The sequence below is a fragment of the Symsagittifera roscoffensis genome, chromosome 10 (genome assembly GCF_963678635.1).
Source record: "Symsagittifera roscoffensis chromosome 10, txSymRosc1.1, whole genome shotgun sequence".
In the NCBI taxonomy this organism is placed as follows: Eukaryota; Metazoa; Xenacoelomorpha; order Acoela; family Convolutidae; genus Symsagittifera; species Symsagittifera roscoffensis.
In genome coordinates this window covers 13,711,478-13,730,692 of record NC_087071.1, presented here as the reverse complement: position 1 = coordinate 13,730,692, position 19,215 = coordinate 13,711,478, and the positions used below count along the sequence as shown (strand labels likewise).

General features: G+C 35.1%; 1 protein-coding gene across 1 annotated transcript; it reads right to left on the bottom strand.

Moving 5' to 3' along the window:
• Window positions 1-8,530: 8,530 nt before the first annotated feature.
• Window positions 8,531-18,828, bottom strand: LOC134855266 (ras-related protein Rab-38-like). The gene is made up of 5 exons (XM_063871741.1): window positions 18,543-18,828; window positions 17,963-18,123; window positions 11,312-11,475; window positions 10,708-10,879; window positions 8,531-8,671 (listed from the first exon to the last, which is right to left on the bottom strand). The coding sequence occupies exons 1-5, from the start codon at window positions 18,632-18,634 to the stop codon at window positions 8,592-8,594; spliced, it is 669 nt and encodes a 222-aa protein (XP_063727811.1). The 5' UTR covers window positions 18,635-18,828; the 3' UTR covers window positions 8,531-8,591.
• Window positions 18,829-19,215: the final 387 nt, after the last annotated feature.

The following is a 19,215-nucleotide window of genomic DNA, read 5'->3' as shown; positions in this document are numbered from 1 at the left end:
TGTTTTCTTTTCCATTTGCAGGCTCCGTGATTCGTTCCACTAGTTTTCTCTTTATAGTCACTTCGTTCTCCGACCATCATTGCATGTCATGCATTAGCTCCGATAGTAATACGAGTGCATCAGGGTTTTCCGCCGATCTGAGCCAGCGTGTTAGGCGTTTTCCCAATTTCGGTTATTTGCGTACCAGTCGTGGCTTTGTTTGACAAAGATGCGTTTGGTTTTACTCCCATGCTTTCCTCACCTAGGGATTTTTTTTTGTGACTCCGCGTGGATATTTTTTCAACATTTCTATGATGTCTGCGACGCAAGTTTGAATGGTGGGTTATTTTTGTCTACTTGAATTACTCATAACCTACGTGTCAAAGTTTGTATCATGCGTTCGAGTGCCCATCAAGATCTGTGATCATCTACTGGTGCAAATAAGAGTGTAATTGAGCTTGGCTTCATCTTTGTCTCCTCGGTACACTAATTTTAGAAACAATATCTGCATAAGTTTTTTGGCTTTTTTGTCTACGGTTGTGTTTGGTACGAACTTTGGCGTTGGAAACATTGAATACTTGGCCACGGCAACTAATCTGTTTACGGCCCTGTTCAGTTCAACTGACGAAAGTCCAATATTCTGTTCCAGCGGGAATGATTGTGTTTTCTTTGATGCTGGTTTTAACCTTTTCCTTCCTCTGTGCATTGTTGGCACTTTTTGTACAAATGAACAGTAGTCCGGTGTATATTCGGGCACAAGATTTATTCACACAGATCTATCATCGAGGAGGCACTTCAGGCTGTCTAGGATTATTTGTCGTAGTTGTGAAAAAAAATTTTATTCGCTCGCCTATCAGCAGGCAGGCAGTTCTTTCTGATGTGAAGGCGTTTTTTATGTTAAATCAATAGTCTCCGTAGGCCTCCTTGTCTCTCTATTCTGGATCGATTTCATGTTCCGATCTTTCCGCTTGGCTGCGGCTATGAAGCTGATCCCCATCTTTTTATGTAACTTTGTTCTGTACCGAGGAGTATTCTCTATCGCCTCGGTCTTCGTCCCGCGATCCATCGTGGCCACCACGTTTGCGAGTGTCATTTCGTTGCTGGCTTCTATTTCTTGTTTGGTATGATTGCTAAGTCCGGAATGGGGCGTCATCATCAATGGAGTCTCGTTTGGGGTGAGCTCCTCTATATGGTGATGTCTAGGGTCCACACTGCTTACTCATTATTCTCCTTGCTCGTTGTCTTCGACCTTCGTTTCTGTTTGTGTCTACACGTTATGTTGGCTCTAATTGGTTGCTTTTGTCTGAGTTTCTGATTTTGATATATCCGTTTTTTTGCCCTTGTTGATGTTGTTTCCAGTTTTTTCCAGCTTTTTGTGGCCTTGTATCGTCGTAGTCTTCTATGGATGGTTGTGTTTAATCTTTTTGCTTATCTTTGAAACTCGTAGGACTGTCAAGGAAGACAATCGTGGGAAAGACAATTGTGTCATCTCTAATCAGATAAGTTTTCCTCTCTCTTCGATTTGCCTCTCCAAAGTATTTCGGTTTTTCTAACTCGCGGTTTTTGGTGCTGTATTTTTGTTTTTTATTCCGCTCTGCACCGTCCGGTATGAAACTGCTTTTGATTTTCCTGTAGTCGTTCCTCCGTCTCAATTTGGCTCCCTCCTCTGTTTCTTTCAGATTTACAATTCTTGATTTTTTTGTGGAGTTTTCTCGTGGTCAGACATTTTCCGAGTGAATTTTTTGTCGAGTTTTTGTTTTTATTCACTTCTGAATGACCGCTTTTGGTTAACTTGGGAGGTTTCAAATTTACCCGAGATTCCAATTGTTTTAACATTTCCTTCCTGTTTCTGCGCGCTTTTGATCAATTGCTTTGGTGCTCGTTTTTTGTTTGTCCAAACTGTTGAGTCTGAGGTTGTCAATCAGTTCACGACTGCAAATAAACAAGATCATCGACGCCTCGACAAATTCCTTGTCAGACTCGCTGCGGGGTGTCGCTAGTTCTACAGGATATCTCGAACTATAGTATAGAAGTCCCATTTTTGTTCGCGCCAAGAGTGTAATGTCAAATCTGAATGAGATGTCAAAACTGAATAAACCTGCCTTTGCTTTTTTGATCTTTTACTTAGGCTTAATGCGCTGATTAATGCCTGTGGTCCCTGTGATGACGGTATAAGCAAAATTCGTCCCGTATAAGCAAAATTTAAAGCGTTCAATCGTCCACACGACCCCAGTTCTTCCTGGTTTACTTCCTACTGAAAACTTTTCTTCTTGTAATTTTAGAAACCGCGAGGTCTGGACACTTCCTGGTCAGATTTTTTGTGTGATTTATTCTAGCATTGCTTCTAAGCAAAATATTGATGCATCTCAGAACACTGGTGTCTCTAGGTTGTGGTTGTTATGTTTTGTTTTCGTTTATTCCAGATACTAATTATTCCAGATGCTGAAATGCTGTTGTATGTTCTGTTTTCCAATCTAACTATTTGTGTTCGTCTGTTTTTTATAGAGTGCTGATGCTGTTGCTGTTTGGGCTGATTTTGGTATGTATCTCTCGATGTGTCGTTTTGAATCCGTAATACTCCGTTTTTATAAGTTACTTTTTTCCGGATTAAGATTGTTCTGCCCTCGCTATTTATAATGTAGCCAAGCAGTTCTACCTGTTTACATGCAGATTTGCTTTTACCGGGCAATATTGGTGGGCGTTTTTCATCTAGATTTATAAGGATTTTGTTCAATGTTTCTTTGTAAAATTCTTTTGACTCTTTTGTTACAATTAATATACCGTCAAGTATGCGTATGTGCTTTTGAAGTTTTCGAGCGTGAGGTTTTGCGGCGACATATCTGTGAGGCTTAAAAGTCCTGTTTGGAATAGGCATGTTCCAGTTGCATTGACATGTTCCAAATCCAGAGTGATTTGTGAAAACGCGTTTCATAGATCAATTGTTGATAGTTTTGTTTGTTCCTTGTTTTACGTTTTGATGCTTTTTGCAACACTCTCTAAGACTAAAACAAAACTAGGCATCTGGTGTTTGTTTTGCTGGGCAAGTTTAATTATTTTTTTGAATATAGACCATTTTTTGTTTATTATTTTATTATTATTATCCTAATTGGATGGATGAAATGTTTGTCAGAATGTTTGTCGAGTTGTATGATATGCCTGTGATCTATCAGCTCGTGTGGTTCCTTTTGTACTCACTTTAAACTGTCAGTGATTCTTTTGAAATTTTAGTCCGCCTGGCAACCTCTTTGAACCATGTTTAATTACCCTTTATTCAAAAAGATCTTAACTGGGACGGGTCCATTCTTAACCCTCTTTATCCACTTCATGCTTTTTTTAACGCTGAAACGTCTAGTTTTTTCTAAAAAAACGTTGACGGGAATGAAAGAATTGAAAATTCTTTTTTCAAACCTCTCTTGGTCGCTTTTATTTGTCACGAATGTTGAAAGGTCTATTTCAGGACACTTCGCCATTAATTTTTTGTACTTTTGAATACTTTGCGGAACTATTTGGTTGGAATACCTTTGCTCATAGCAATGGTAACATTTCCTACAAAAATTTGAGAACTCAATCAATTAAATAGTTCGATTTGAAGAAAAGAGCAAAAAAAGTTTTTACGCAAGCAAAGCGAAGTTTTTCACTAATCGCTTTGCATAAATTACTGAAAAGCTCCCAAAATACAATACTTTGGATTCTCCCAAATTACACACACTGTTATTCTTAAAAATTAATAATAATTAGTTTCTTGTATCTGCATATTCTCTAACTGTTCAATATAATATTTAACTTTTTGGAATTTTTTTCTTTTTGTTTGATTTGTTGTGATGTTTTTGAGTCTTTCAATTACTCAATTGTGATCGGCTGAAATTAACTGAAAACAATTTTCAACGTTTGGTCTCTCCATTTTGAGGGACCCCATTTTTTCAAATCTCGAAAAATCATGAATTTTTTGAGGTTTGAAAAGCTACTATGAGCATGGTCCCATTTTCGACCTTCATGAATCCAAAAAGGATATTACGAATTAAGGGTTTCGGATATCAAGCTGAGGGGTTTGTATCAATTATTTTCTCAAAAAGTCATGAATTAGGAGTAATTTGAAGAGTGTTTGGACAAACTTCTTAATTTAATTGTTTTTCTTCACCAGCTTTTCTTTAATTAAATGCGATGCATCTAAATGTTGTTTAGAAAGCATTTCCTATTTTTATATTCTATTCAATATGAAATCCGGCTGTTTTAAATTACGAACCAAATTATTAACTGGCGAACACGAATTATGTACTATACTTGCCTAAATTTTTGGAAACTAACAGCTTACAGATAAAAAACAGTGTTTTGAGGTGCCTGCAAATTTCAAACTACGGCCCCAAGTCCCTTCGGCTTGAAGTCTTGTCGGCCTGTTGACCTAGACCAACAATTTAAGTACACTTATAAATTAGCAACACGCGTGGTTACTTGGTAGAGGTGCTCGATTTAGATCTCAACTTTCTCGACCAAAAATTGGTGTTCTCGACTTTTTCGATAAATTTTGGTATGTTTCGACTTTCTCGATCAATTTTTGGTATGTTTCGACTTTCTCGATCAATTTTTGGTATGTTTCGACTTTCTCGATCAAGTTTTGTTATGTTTAGCTTTTTTTTGTTCGACTAAGCTCAGATATATTTCGACATTCTTCGACATTCTCGACTATCTTGACCAATATTTTATAAAACTTTGGTTTTTCAACACCGCATAGATATTTTTTGACTTTTTCGGCCAAACTTTTGTATTTTTCGACTTCCTGGACCGACATTTTTTAAATTTAATTGTTCGACCACGCATAATTGTGTTTCGACTTTTTTTCTAGACCAAAATATGTTTCGACTTTCTCTGCTTTCTCGACCAACAATTTCTGAAAATTTAAAATTTCGCTTGTTCGACCTTGATTAGATATATTTCGGCTTTCTGGACCAAATTTCAATATGTTTCGACTTTCTCGACGGACAATTTTAAAAAAATTGAAAATCTGTTTGTTCGATCCCCATAGGTACTTTTCGACATGCTCGATCGAAAATTGAAGTGTTTCGACTTTCTGGAGCGACATATTTCAAAAATTGTTTTTCTTCCTCGCATAGATAAGAATCAAAATTTTCCAAATTTTTTTGATCCATTCCCTTACAATGGAATAAAAACCTTTTTTGTTTTCGATACTATCGATTTTTGTAGAATTGTTTTGAATTTTTTGAAGTTCTCTGTCATGTTCATCCGTTCGAACACGTCCATCCCCATAATGAACACGTTCATCCCCATAATCCCGGTTCACTCCAAACCCCCCCACCGCTGCTACCCGCTACGCCCCGCACACCCTTCACTGGATTTTGCTTATCTCATCTCCAGATCACAAAAATTCGAACCTAATTTGGAGCTGAACCTGTTATCAAGCAATTTTTTCTGGTTACAGAAAACCTTCGGACGGTTTTTTGTACGACAAGGCTTTTGTGACAGCAGGAAGCCCTAAAAAGCTCATCATGGGAAGAATTTTAAAAATTCCATTCCTTTCTCGCATAGGAAAAATTGTGGTTTTGTTTTGAAAAGGAACAAAAAAAACGAAGAAATTACATTTTTTATAAATCAACCCTCAACAGGCTAAATAAAAAAATCTTTTAGCGTCTAATGGCTCTATGTTGACCACATGGGAGATCTCAAACTATTTTCTCATCAATTTGAGTGTGCATAACATGCCCCTAATACGCAATACTTAGGAAAAAACTGGAAAATTTACCCCAAATTTCTGTATGTAGTTGTGTATGTATGTATGTATGTATGTATCTAGTTATGTATTTGCTTTATTTATGCATGTTTGTATGTATGTATGTATGTATTTATGTGTTTATATATGCATGTATAAACGTATAAGTTTATAAGTGTATGTAATTATGTATGTTTGTATGTATGCATGTATGAATCTATTTATGTATGTAATGACTTCACTTCATATGTATCAACCTATCTTCATCTGTGACTTAAGTTAACGACTGTTACCTTTGATGAAATGATTTGAGTTGTTTCATTAGATACACTTTTTTGTATATTAAGCTGCTGAAAAATGATACAATGCTTGAATAGAGAATTACTCTAACTTGTTGGTCAATTGCCATATCAAGGATTTTTTTGAGGTTTCCTCTGAAATAACGTTTTCCTCATTCTTCCACTCTTTTTTTAAAGGTTTATGTGAACTTAATTCAGCAGTTAGTTAATTGAAGCACAAATAATTTTGTTCATCGTTTGAAAGATTGTTTATCGTTTAACAATTTTGTTTCGACTGAACGGGATTGTGGAATCTGTCGGCATACTTGCCGCTCAATAACAGTTTCTGAATACTCACTGAAAGCGTGAGTTGTGTTTCTTGAAATGGAAAAGCCAAATTGCACGTTTTGTATTTAGGGTTTGCTTTATTATGCTTGTCGATCAGAAATCTTGATTTAGCTATCTGCTCGATTTAGTGTGGATCTTCTTTTCTTTTCTCTCTGCTTGCATGTAACGTTATGTTTCTGTTGTATCACATGGGGCGAGAAGTTCCGCTGTTTTAGCTGTAGTTTAACTTGTAAAACGCTCTTTTTACTTTTTTAATCTACCTGATGAAATAAGTTTTTGTTCAAAAGCCAGAATACTGAAAATTTTCCTTAAATCTGCTACTAATTAGAGTGAGGTTAAAAAGATGACCGTTTAAATTTTGACCAGTTTCTTCCAGCTAAAGAAGTTTGCCATCAATATGTTACTTCGGACATCAGCTCCAGTAAACAACATTTGTAAAGATGTCTTCTCTAGTGACCACAAAGAACTGAAGTCGAGACTAATAAGATACATGCAGCATCACCTCTATCGAAACTATAACGAATAATTCAGAGATAATTGAAAAACTTGAACAAGAAGCCAGAACTCTAAGCCCTCAAAGTTTTAAGATCTCAGTGCTTTTTATCTCGCAATTTTTTGCAATGTTATACTTTTGCATGTTTAACGAAACAAGCCATATTGTATATTACAATGGTTAAGATTTTTTTTTCAATTTTCCACTTTGGCTTCAGTGATTTTTTTGTCAAGTTTGAAAGTAGAAGCCCTAAAGTGGGATACTGTGAAGGTTACCCTATGGATTGCAAATTGCCTTCGAAATCTGAATACTCAATTTTTTTTGCTTACGAGATACAAAGATTTTTGTTTTTTTTTTCGAAAATTTTCATAAAACTTACATTTAAAAAATTAAAAAAAAAAATGGAAGTTGTAGATCTGTAGTTGGGTATTTGGGTGCTGCAGGGTACTCGCAAGGGTTGCAAATCTTGTCTTAGAAGCTGATTGCTCAAGTCTTTTTAGTTTTCAAGTTATGGCGTTTTTTCAACGATTTTTTCAAAATTGTTAAAGAACCTGTCTTTGAAAAATTGAACAAAATTGAAAAATTTATTTCTATGGTGTGAGTTTCTGCCAGGTTGTTTTCAAGCATTGAACATTGTGCGTCCAAATATGACTGATCAGATCCTTTTAGTTTCCGAGATATGACGTTTTTTTAATGATATTTTTTCAAATTTTTTTCGAATAACTTAGGTATACAAAACATAATAAAAGTGTAAGTTCTGAAGACCATACTGTAAGCTGACGTCAGAGTACTTTCAGACGATTTAAATCTTGCATCTAATTGTGACTGCTCAAATTTTTTATGTAGATGTTCCGATAATTGACATTTTTTATTTTTATCAGAAACTTTAAGAAAATTTAGATTAAAAAAATTTGAGGTGCTGCCGAGGTACTCTCAAGAGTTGCTACTCTTGCCTCCAAAGGTGACTGCTCAATTGCTTTTTGGTTTTGAGAAAAACCGCTGTTTGATTTTTTTTTTTCAATTTTGATTTTCAAAAAAAACTCGACAGTTTGTGATTATTCTCAGGGATTCCAGATCATGCCTCCACGTTTAACTGCTCAAATCATCTTAGTTTCTGAGATAGATCGTTTTTTATGCTTTTTCAAAATTTTTCTAAAACTCAAAATCTAAAACAATTGTCGCAAGTTGGAAATACTCATTGCTGTGGTGAGGTGCTCTATATGTACTCGCACGATCTCTGGCTGGACTCCAATTGTGACAGCTCAACGCATTTTGTTTTCGTTAGTGTGATCTCAGGTTAAGCAAGGGATGTATCTCATCTCAAATTTATCGCTTGATTGATTTCTTATTAAACTTACAATTAGGGTTAAGAAAAAAGAGTCTGATATTTGAAAATTAGTGGAGTGTAGCGCACCTCCGAAGTTTCAAACAGGTTAGTGAATCCAACAACGCCTTTGAATTCAAAACTTCAACGCTTTTGATTTCGAAATTTGAACGACAACAATAATTTTGACTCAAAAGTGTTTTAAACTTAAATGTTCAAATCTTCAAAACCACCGGGTTTCATATATTCGTTATTGAAAACATAATGTGGCTGACAACATACGAGTAAAGCCTAGATTGTATTCTTCGAATACTGAAGCTAGACAACGATTACTACTGTGATTTTGGTTCATATATTAGTTGTGTAGTTAATCAACTTGACTAGAAATTTTTAATTCTCGCACAATTTAATTAATGACATTAGGAGCAAAAGAAAACAAATTGTCAGTTACTTGGCACCTCCACAGCATTTCTTTTGGCGCTTCTTCGTTCCCTCGTCTTTGGGTGGTTTCAAGATGAATCCTGCATCTAAAATCATATATTTGAAATATTCGTGAGGCACTAAGCAAACTTAGATATTTTGTCCTTTTAAATAACTTTGTTCACAAGATGAATAAAACTTTAGTCATCTCTATGATTATACTTTCATCGACTAGCAAACAGTTTTTTTTAGCATAAATGCATGTTTAGTGTTGATGGTAAATTTACAAGCTCCAATTCCATTATTATTTTTTTCATTTTCTCTTTCCTTTTTCTGCTTCATTTCTCTTTCCTTTTCGTTTTTGGTTTTATTTATTAATGGTTTCGGCGGCCTCATTTAGAGGGTTTTGATGGGCAAATAGTTTTTTTATCTATTTGTTTTAGGGGGGGGGGGGGGGACAAAAACAAGATTTTGCGATTTTGCGTTGTAACATTTTTTAAAATGCAAGTTTTGTTTATTTTGGATCCACGTATGTCTGCTCACAAATCGACGGCTCTGTTACCACTTTGTTAGTTTTGTTTTGATGCTAATATAACATTAAAATTTGTTTCCCCTGTCATATTTCTTGAAACGATTTTCGCTTAAGACAGGAAAATCAGGGCGATGATACGAAAGTGTTGTTAGATCAATTGTTATAAAAAATTCAAAATATTTTATTTGCTTGAGTCGACTTTTTCGCGCTCTGATTTCTGCTTCTTCTCTTAATCTCAAAAGCAACTGGTTCTTAGAAAGAATTGAGAATTGACTTCTCAGGCTAAAAGAAAATATTTGGTAGATAATAATGGTCCATACGGCTAAAAATTTTTTCCTTTGTTCACTTTAAATATGATCAAATGACTGTTAGTGGACTGGGGTTCCAAACTCAATGCCTTTTTTTTCGTTTTGCAATTGTTTTCGAAAAATTTCTAAAAAATTATTAGCTTTCAGTTTTTCCCTTTTTTCGGCTTAAAGAATTAGATATATTTTTATATCGGCTTAGTAGCTTTGTTTCGGCCTATATACTATCAGTTTAGTGGCCATCGTTTGATGAGAGGTAGAGTTTTTTGTGTTCCAATGGGTAAGTTTCTAGAGGCAGGGAGACTTCGAATTTTTCAAGTGTTTTTGAATTTTTCTGCTCAGGGCAAAACACCGATGATCGACTTACTTGAAAAAAGCTAGCCATTTGCTTAGAAAGGAGAACCGTGGATGTTCGGCCACGTCGATATAGGAATAAATTTCAAATTTTGGACTAAATCTGAAATTGTTTTTAATATTTCCAATTTTTTGAAAGTTCGTAATTTTTTCGTAGACAGCAACTGATTTCGGCAAAAAAACTGCAAGAATGAGAGGTAATAATTGCTCAAAAAGTGTCAAGACACTAAAAACTCTCATTTGAGGTGTCTTTTTGTGATGTGACTTATTTAAGGATGAAAATCTTAAGATTTTCCCGACTCTGTGACAACTTTTTTCTAATTCATTTTCAGAATCCTTTTTGAATACTGTGCCGAGGGGGAGAAGCGAGCTCAATCCTACGTTAAATCCTACTAGAAATGTTACGACTGGACTAAAAGTAATCACGCTTAGGCGGGCGTAACTGATGCCCTATCAGCCTCTTATGATACCAAGCTGTTGGCCTATTATTAATAATTGTTTTTGTACTTTTTATTGGGTGCCAATCAGCTACATTGACTATCAATATTCGAATGGTCATCAAAATTTGCTCATTTTCTCTGAGTTTATCGAACGGGTTTCAGCTATACGTTTGATCAGATTTTCTTTCTATTTCAATCAAGAGTAAAAAGGTAAAAGTCGAGCAATTGCATGACTGAATGAAAGAATCAAAGAATCAAAGAATCACTGAATGCCAGAATCAATAATGGCTTGGTTTCTGGAGTTTTGACTTTTCAGTTTGCCGCCACAATATCTCATTTGCTGCACAGATACCTCATTTAACCCCCTACAAGCTTTGCATGGATAAGTCAAAACTTCGCCATTTTACCATACCACATTCTTTAGTGTGGGTGGTCGGAACATTACATAAATACTTCTGGAACAATAATCAAAGACTAGATTATAGATAACAGATTATTCCTGGTGGACTAACCGTTCAGCTGATGATCGTTGTCTTTGTTGTTAGCGTTCTCTATCTCTAGGATTTTACTGACCAGACACTCGGCGGCGTCGTCTATTCCGTAGCCCTCCTTGGCGGATGTTTCGAACCAGCGGATGTATTTGTGCTCCTGACAGTACTCGTCCATCTTGTGTCTGTTGTTCACCTACTCGCGTCAAAATCAATGCAAAATTTAATCTTTCTTCTCGATGTTTTTTACTAATCATGTTACAATTTCATTTTTGAGAAAATCACGTAAAATTATGCTTATTACTTTTATCTGATTTTTTCGCAGAATGGGTAGAATCAACTAGAAACGTTATTATGGTTCCAAAGTTGGCTCTTCCAACACCCCCCCCCCCCCCCCCCCCACACACACACACACCTGCAACTTTTTGTATTTTAAATTACTGTTCACATTGTCTGATAGTCCTGAAAATTGACATGCGGACTAAATAGGCCAGGAAAAACATATTTGCTATTCATTATCAACTTTGAAAATTCAGTCGTTAGACCATAAAATTGATTCTCGTGTGGGGTTGGGACTGGGTGAGGGGAGGGGGAGGAGGGGAGGAAAAAGAGTTTCGAAAGGTCTCACGAGTCCTTCTTTTGTCTGGTCGCATTTGTTGGCTAGGAGTACAGCGGGTATTGCAGAGTTGTCTGGCAGGTACACTTTGCTGTCCAAGTCATACTTCCACTTGCTCACTGCGTCAAAAGTCTGTGGCCGAGTCACATCAAACACGATAAAAGCGCCAATAGCATCTGCAAACCGACAGAAACTAACATTAGTGCACCGTTTTTCTTATCGTTTTTCAATTTAATTGAAAGAATCGGTGAAATTCAGTTGTTGAATAATTTATTTAATTTTCATTTTACTAAGATTTTTTTTCTTTTGTCACCTTCTTTTTCAGGGAAAAAGCATCTACATTGCGATTGCATTTAATCGCAAGTGTAGATGCATGTAACCGGAAACTTTCCTGCTCGAAATTATGCAGCGGAAGTCCACGGAAAAAATACGCTCATTACGCAAATTGCTTTGTGTTGCCTCCATGGACCTCGACTGGATTTGTCGTCTTAATGAACATTATAATTTTGCTTTTGAAATTTAAGTTCTAGCATAGAAAAGGAAACTTTTTTTCTGGCTCAGCTGTACACTTCGGTAACCAAAAAGTTAAGCAATTGAAAAGGTCTGCGGTTTACATCCCGTCCAAGCCATTTTTCCCAGTAACAAAAATTTTGCCGGTTTTTTTAGGTCAAACAAATTGAATTTGTGAGCTCTTACAAATCACTATAAAGACCCTATTTTGACCTAAATTTCTGGGCCGCAGGCAAGTTTATAGAAAAGGCTTTTCTAGTGGCCTATTTTTTCATTGAGTTGGATTTCTCTAATTGCGTAAGCCTTATGAAAAATGTATTTGTATCCGTGAAACTCGAAAAGATGTTTTGAAAAAGGTCAATCGTTTTTTTTTTGTTTTCATTCAGTTTAATAACTTTTTACACATGCAAAGCGAGTGTATTAGTACAAACCGTCTTTTTCGTTCCAACCTAAGTCGCAAATATTGGTGCCACTTTGCCAACTTAACAGCTTTTTCATAGCATAAGCTTTGACATTCGAATAGTAATAAGTTACACAGTTAATGTATTTTTGATTCATCAAATGAACCGGAAAAACTATTTGTTTCAAACAACCTAACAATCACAAAAACTCAGTTTCAGCAATTTTCTAAGTCAATATATCTCAATGTTTTTGAAAAGCATAATTTATAAATAATATGTTTTTATGCTTTGCGATTTGTTAGATGCAATGTTAGTGTGGATGCATTCTATTCTAAATTATTGTGGACTAAGACTATTTATATTTGGTGCTGTATCACTTTGGCAAACTGTTAGCATATGTAGCTGCTTTATTCGTGACTAATGTTTGACGGTTGTTAAGCTTGAGTGGCCGATGGTAGAATGCGAGAGACTCAAAATCTCCTGATTGCAGAGGCGCGCGAGATAGTGAGTGAGACTCAAAATATCTTGATTCGAATCCTCCACGTAACCCAGTTTTTGCTACTTCAAGGCTTATTTCTACTTTTTCTTATTCCTATTTAATAGAGCTGCTTTTTGGCCTTGTTTTTGTTTGCAAGCTCAGCTTTGCTTCTGTGTTTAATAATGATATTACTGTGAATTGTCTTTGTCCTGTTCTTTTTCAGGAAAAAATCATCTGCAAAAAGCATCAGGGGCAAAAATAGACCTTTAAGCAAATTCTTTTTCGTTGCCTCTTTGAATTTTTATTAACCCCGGCCCAACTCCCACTTTTCAAACTTGAACCACTTATTCTGTCTCTTTATTCCGTCACCTCCGACTATTTTACGGCATAAATAGGCACATTAAGCAAATTGTTTTGTTTTGCTTCCATGGATGTTTTTTTTATTAACCCCGGCCCAGTTCCCACTGTCAACCTCGGAACGTTTTTTTTCCATGGGGTAGGTGTCATCATTTTGCCGCAGCCGGTCCAACCTTGAAAAGGTGGATAACACTGGAACCCATCCAATCATGATAGAAGCGAGATTCGAACCCACGCGCTTTTTGTTTAAGGCAATTCGTCTTACCCACTCGGCCACGGCTGCTCAGCCCTACATGGATCTCGACCTGATTTTTCGGCTCAATGAACGTTACTTTTTGCTTTTGAAAATTAGTTCTAGCGTGAAGGAAAATGAAATATGAAATTTTTCTGGCTCAGTTGTTCACTCTGATAATAAAAAAATAGGCAATTGAAAAGTTAGGCAATTGAAAAGAAACAGTTCTGAACTTCCATGATTTTAGTCTTAAAGTAATGTGGGCGCTTTAGCAACTTAAGGTCTGCGGTATATATTCCTTCCAAGCTATTTCTCAGAGTATGGGATATATTCATGTGCGGATCAAGAATTTTCTCGAGAGGGGAGCAGATTTTCGAAAAAAAAGCGAAATTTTACGTTTTAGGTCAACCAAATTAATTTTGTGAGAACTTTTGCACCTCAAGTTCTTCAGTTTAAATCCCGTTCAAACATTTTTTCAGATTATGAGATAAGTTGAACTGTTGGACTATCATTTGTCTTCTCAGTTTCTAAGACATGGACTTTTTTCCATTTTAGCAAGTTTTGCTATAAAATGAGAATATTTTTTTTTGTAAATGTATCAACTCGGAAGGAAAACATAAGTTGGTTTCCTATACTTGCAACCGGGTACTAGACTTTTCCCCATAAATAATTTTTGTCTCAGAATGGTCAATGTAGTAGTAATGGCAAATGCAATGACTGCTGACATGCTCAAATTTTTTGAAGTTTTTCATATCATCATCCTTTAGACCAGATAAAAAAAAGAGTTTTTTCAAGCGGTTCTTCTTTTTTCCGAAGTTTTTTCCAGATTTATGATTTTCGTCCTTGTTTCCATCGGTTCATTTTCCCGTTTTTTAATTAACTTTTATACTATTTTATACTATTATGAATATTTTTTTGTGGTTTGCTTTCTAAATCATGGGTTTTTTATTTAAGAAGTGTTAATTTAATTGGAATCGTTAAATTTATAAGAAACCGAAGTCAATTTTTGAAAGATTTTTTAATCTATGTCCTATGTCGAGTTTTTTGATAGAATGTTGCATCGGTTAGTCAACTTATTTTGCGTATTTTTGGGGGCAATGTATATGCTAATGCTCTTATGCTTTCAATTATGGTTCGTTTGCGAAAGGTTTCACCTCCGTAAATGGTTCTAATCCTTTTAAGGCTCTTTAAACATGAAGGTTTTTGTACAGCGTTCAAATCAAAAGTTTTTGGTTAAGTTTTATTCTGAATTTTTCCGAAATATTTTTTCATGTAATTTTTAAACTGAATTTTCAGTCATTTTCTTCTACCTTTTTTTGAACATCTTGGAACGCAATGTTTTTGTTGTATCGCAACTGTTGCTAAGCGTCACCTCTGTGTTGAATGTTTTTTCGATCATTCCGTATCGGTTTTTTTTATTGGTTTAATCACTCAATTTGGCCCAGTTTGAGGGCAATTTGTTTGCTAGCTTTTAAAATTAGTCACTCAAACATAATTTTTACGGCAGAATTTGCTCATGACAGTTATTTGCTTATGGCTCAACAGGTTTGTACGCAAGTACTGTCAGCTGGGTAGCGCTTCCGTAAATGAACCTTAATTTAATGCTGGTTGTTGTTTTTTTGTTTTTTTTTCTGAGAAAACGAAGTTCTCCTATGTAGTGAGTTTTGTCTCAGTTTTACTTGCTGATGCTATGCGCGCGTTGAATCGCAAGTGATGCGGAGCTTTGTTGCGCCTCTGTGTTTAATATATTAGAGTCAAGACCTTTTTCAGATAATCAGATAAAAAGCAGCAAGATTCATGAGAATGACATTTGAATGTGCCTTTTAAGTTTGCGTTTTCTTTCGACCTAATCATTGAGTAAACTTGCGCATTTTTTTGACCTGATAATTGAATAAGACGAGGAATTTAAGTTTTTTAAACCTGAACGGCGGCTATTAGGAAAAGTTGGATTTTGTTGGCTGCTATTTCTCAAGGAGCTGACATGAATGGGTGTTTATAGAACCATAAAACAGTTTTTTGTGATCTTTTGCTCGAATGAGGTGGTGTGTTGATTTTTCATAAGACATTTTTGAGGCGTCAGATTTTGGGAGACGCTCAAGACCTTGTTTTTCTTATTACCCGAATACCTTTGAATCTGTTAAAAGCATTTTTCTCTCTTGCAGCAATTATTCAACAAATAAAGTATTTGTTTTTCAGTGAATAAGAAGGAAGTGATTGTCACTGATATAGGTCAAGATAACTTTTTGTCCGTTTTTATCCGTTAAAAATATTATGATTTGTTTAAGCAAAAATTTGATTCTTTTTTGCAATTTCACTACTGATTTCTTCAGTTCTATTCGGATCCTCTCATAAAAGGAGGGCAAATTCTACTAAAGCAGAATGGTAAAGGTCACGAAAAACGTGAATGACTTCTATTTTCAAAAATTGGAATTCAATTTCTTGAGCTCTCAGGGGTATGAAAAAACCAAATTATTCAGTTGTTGCGCCATTTAGTAAGCGTATCAAATCAGAATGATTCTTTTCTTTCGGGTTAATAGTTTGTTTAACATAAACACAGGATATCATGGTTAATAATGAAATCAAGTGTCTAAGTGTCTCCGGCAAAATTAGTCTGGAGGAAACTGAGGTCCTGGATTCCAATCTGTCCTGGACTTGCTGTGTTGTTCAAAGGAAAATTCTCTCTTTCAAAAAATTTTGTTTTATGATTTTTCTGCTTCTTTTTTTTGGCTGAGTTGCAACATCTTGAAGTGTTTTGATCTATGCAAATTTCATTGTAGTTGCTTCTTTTGTTTTCATTTACTCCTGCGATTTGGAATTTTTCTAACATTGACTTCATATATTTGTTTTTTTTTTAAAATTTTTGTCCAAAATTATTTCGGCTGAATTATTTCCTATTTTATAAGCATACTAACCTAATATTGGGTCGTTCGAGGGAACCATTTTTTGTGTGCTCTCCTCCGGATTGCAAAAATCGTTCAAAAGATTAATTTTTATAGTCCAAAATTGTTCTTAACAAAAATTTTAGTTTCGCACAAATTTTTTTTTTGAGTTTTCATTAAACGCCGTCGAACGTGTGTATGGACGTGTTTTCCGCAATTAGAGTACCCTTCCAGACAAAATTTCGAAGTTTTTAGTTCTTTTTTTTACTTTTTTTTCAATGATGTTTGGACTTGGGGGCTCTCCTTTTTATTTTATAATTAGGTTTTTCCATCAATCTTCATTCTTCATATTTTTTTAAATGATTGATTCTTAAGGAATTTAGTTTATGATAAATGAGCTGAGTCTCCTCATAGTCGCTTCACATTGCGTGGTTAATCAAACTTCTGATATACTAGATTTTTGTTCTACAACATATTTTCCTTACCCTTGCAATAAGCAAGGATAGTGCAATCGGGTACTAGACTTTTTTTGCCGTATACAACTTTGTTCACAGGATGACTGAAAAATTGCGCTGTACTTCAACAACTGGCTTAGAGCTCTTGAAGCGATTCTTGTTTTACAGTTGAAAAAATGTTAAGATAAAAGTTTATTTTTTTGTCGGCTTTCTTGATTTTGTCCCAATTTTTGTTGGCTTTCTTGCCGGGCGTAGAATTTCATTTTTGGTACTTTTTTTGATTAGTTTTTTTATTTGATTTTCATGAGGATAAAATCAATTCATAGTCTTGTAGTTTTAATTCGTGCTAAAATTTTCTCTTAAAAAAATTTCGCCCCAAATTAAACATTATAATGTAAGATTTTAATTCAATTTCTGCTCAAGTTCGAATTGTGTTGTTCCATACTTACTGCTTGTTCACAATTACTTACGTTTTTCAGTGTTCATGGGTGTCAATGAAGTCATTTTGTTGTTTGATTTTCCGTTTTTTGGAAAATAGTTCAGACTTCTTTTTTTAAACTGCATGTTGGAGTTTTCATCACTAATCAAAGTCAATTTTCAAATTAATTGGACTTTGAGCTATCAATTGTCGGCTTATTTTGTCTTGTATTGCTTAAAAAGTGTAGTTTTTTTGTTCCTGTTTTGTCAATTTTAACTTTATTTGAAAATCATTTTATTATATAAAAATTTGCTAATTCTGACTTTGTATGACTTCCTTTTATATTTTTGTTTCGACTTTTGCTTAGATAGTTTGGCTTGGATGAATTTGTGTAGAAATCTTATATTTTATCGCTTGAAGTGTAAGAATAGATTCTTACGCTTTTTTGTTTTTATGGAGGTGTAAGATGTAAAAAGTTCACGTTTCAAAACATCATATTTTAGGAAAAAATTTGTTTCGGTTCAACGGGCGACTACTTGAGTATTTTCGGCTTAGTTGCTGCTCTGTAATCGTTTCTGAATTCCTTTTTTAACGCTGCGAGTGAATCCGTTTCGTGAAACGTTTTCATCAAATTGAACATCAATCAAGACAAACGTGACTTCGGATAATTTTAGGGAAGTTTTTTTTACAGACAACTTGTGGTATCAAAATTTTTTATACATTCTTGAATCATTTATGGAGGGTGAAAAAAGGAATGACGTTGAAAAGTGTCAAACAGTTTGATTTTTACTCGCTGATAATTTGCTATGAAGCGACTCTAGTTCGCAGAAAAAGGTATTTCGCTTGCATTAATGGTTACATTTCCTTCTTTATCAGCCCTTTTGAAATGAATTTTTAAGGTAAATGGAAACTTTGGTTGCAAAACTAGCGTACCTTTGAAGTAGACCCTGGTCATCTGTCCAAATCTCTCCTGTCCGGCGATGTCCCACAGCTGCAGGCGGACTATAGTGTTGTCCGGCAGATCCAGTATTTTCAGTGCGAAGTCCACCCCAATCGTGGCCTTGTAATGTGTTGAGAAGTAATTGTGCACGTACCTGAGAAAAATCAAATATGTTATGATATTCGGAGACATTTTCAGGAGAAAGTACGTATTTTCAATTTAGATAAATCGATAATTTCAAAATAGATAAACTGGATAATTTTCAATAGATAATTTCAATTTTCAGACATGCAAAATGTTATTTTTCTCATGCAAAAGTTCATTAAATCCAAAACATGCAAAAGTACTTGCGTATTTTATTTTTCATTGAAAAAGCTAGCAAGAAAATGGTTTCAAATAGCAAGTTTTCATGATTTTGCTCTAGTGCTTCTTGAGTAATGTTTTTCCCAGTGGTTTCTTTTGGTTGAGACTTTTGGTTGATGACATAAAAGCAAAGTAACTGCATGAATCTTATGGTATGAAAAATATTGAACATGAAATTGATTGGTTAGTGTAGGGTGTATGTGTGCCTACCTTTTGATGAGACTTGTCTTGCCCACTCCCAAGTCTCCGATGACCAGAATCTTGAACAGGTGCTCCTTCTTAGTGCCAGATCGAGCAGCCATTTGACTTCACCCAAATTTCAACAGCTAATATTCTACTGATGTTCAGGGCAAATGGTTAAAAGTACAATGTAATGAATGGCGATTCGAAAGTGAAAAATGAAAGAAACTATACTTCTAATGACCACGATGTTTCTTTTACAAAATAGTTTGGGTAATACGAATACCTTTGAAGCAATTTATTGTTTGTTATAGATACAAGTAAACACAGTAATTACTAAATTGGATGTTACCCATGGTTGGCAAAACAAGACACTTATTTGCTCTAAATACCACCGGTAGCCAATCCAATTGTACTGCTGAATGTCGTAATGGTATAAATTGACATTAGACCCTGTGATCACAAATTGATTTACTTCTACATCAAAATGTCGACATTGGTATTGGAGAAACGTAAAAATGGAAAACGAAAGTCTAAACTGATTGTTGAAGAAAACTCTCCGTCGTCTGATGTTGAAATTGATAATGATTTGAAAGTAAAAAACGAAGAGAAGGAAATTGAGAGGGAAATGAAAGGGAAAGTGAATCTTGAGCGGTTTTTAAGCGTTTTTTTTTTGAAAAAGCGCTCAAAAACCGCTCAAACT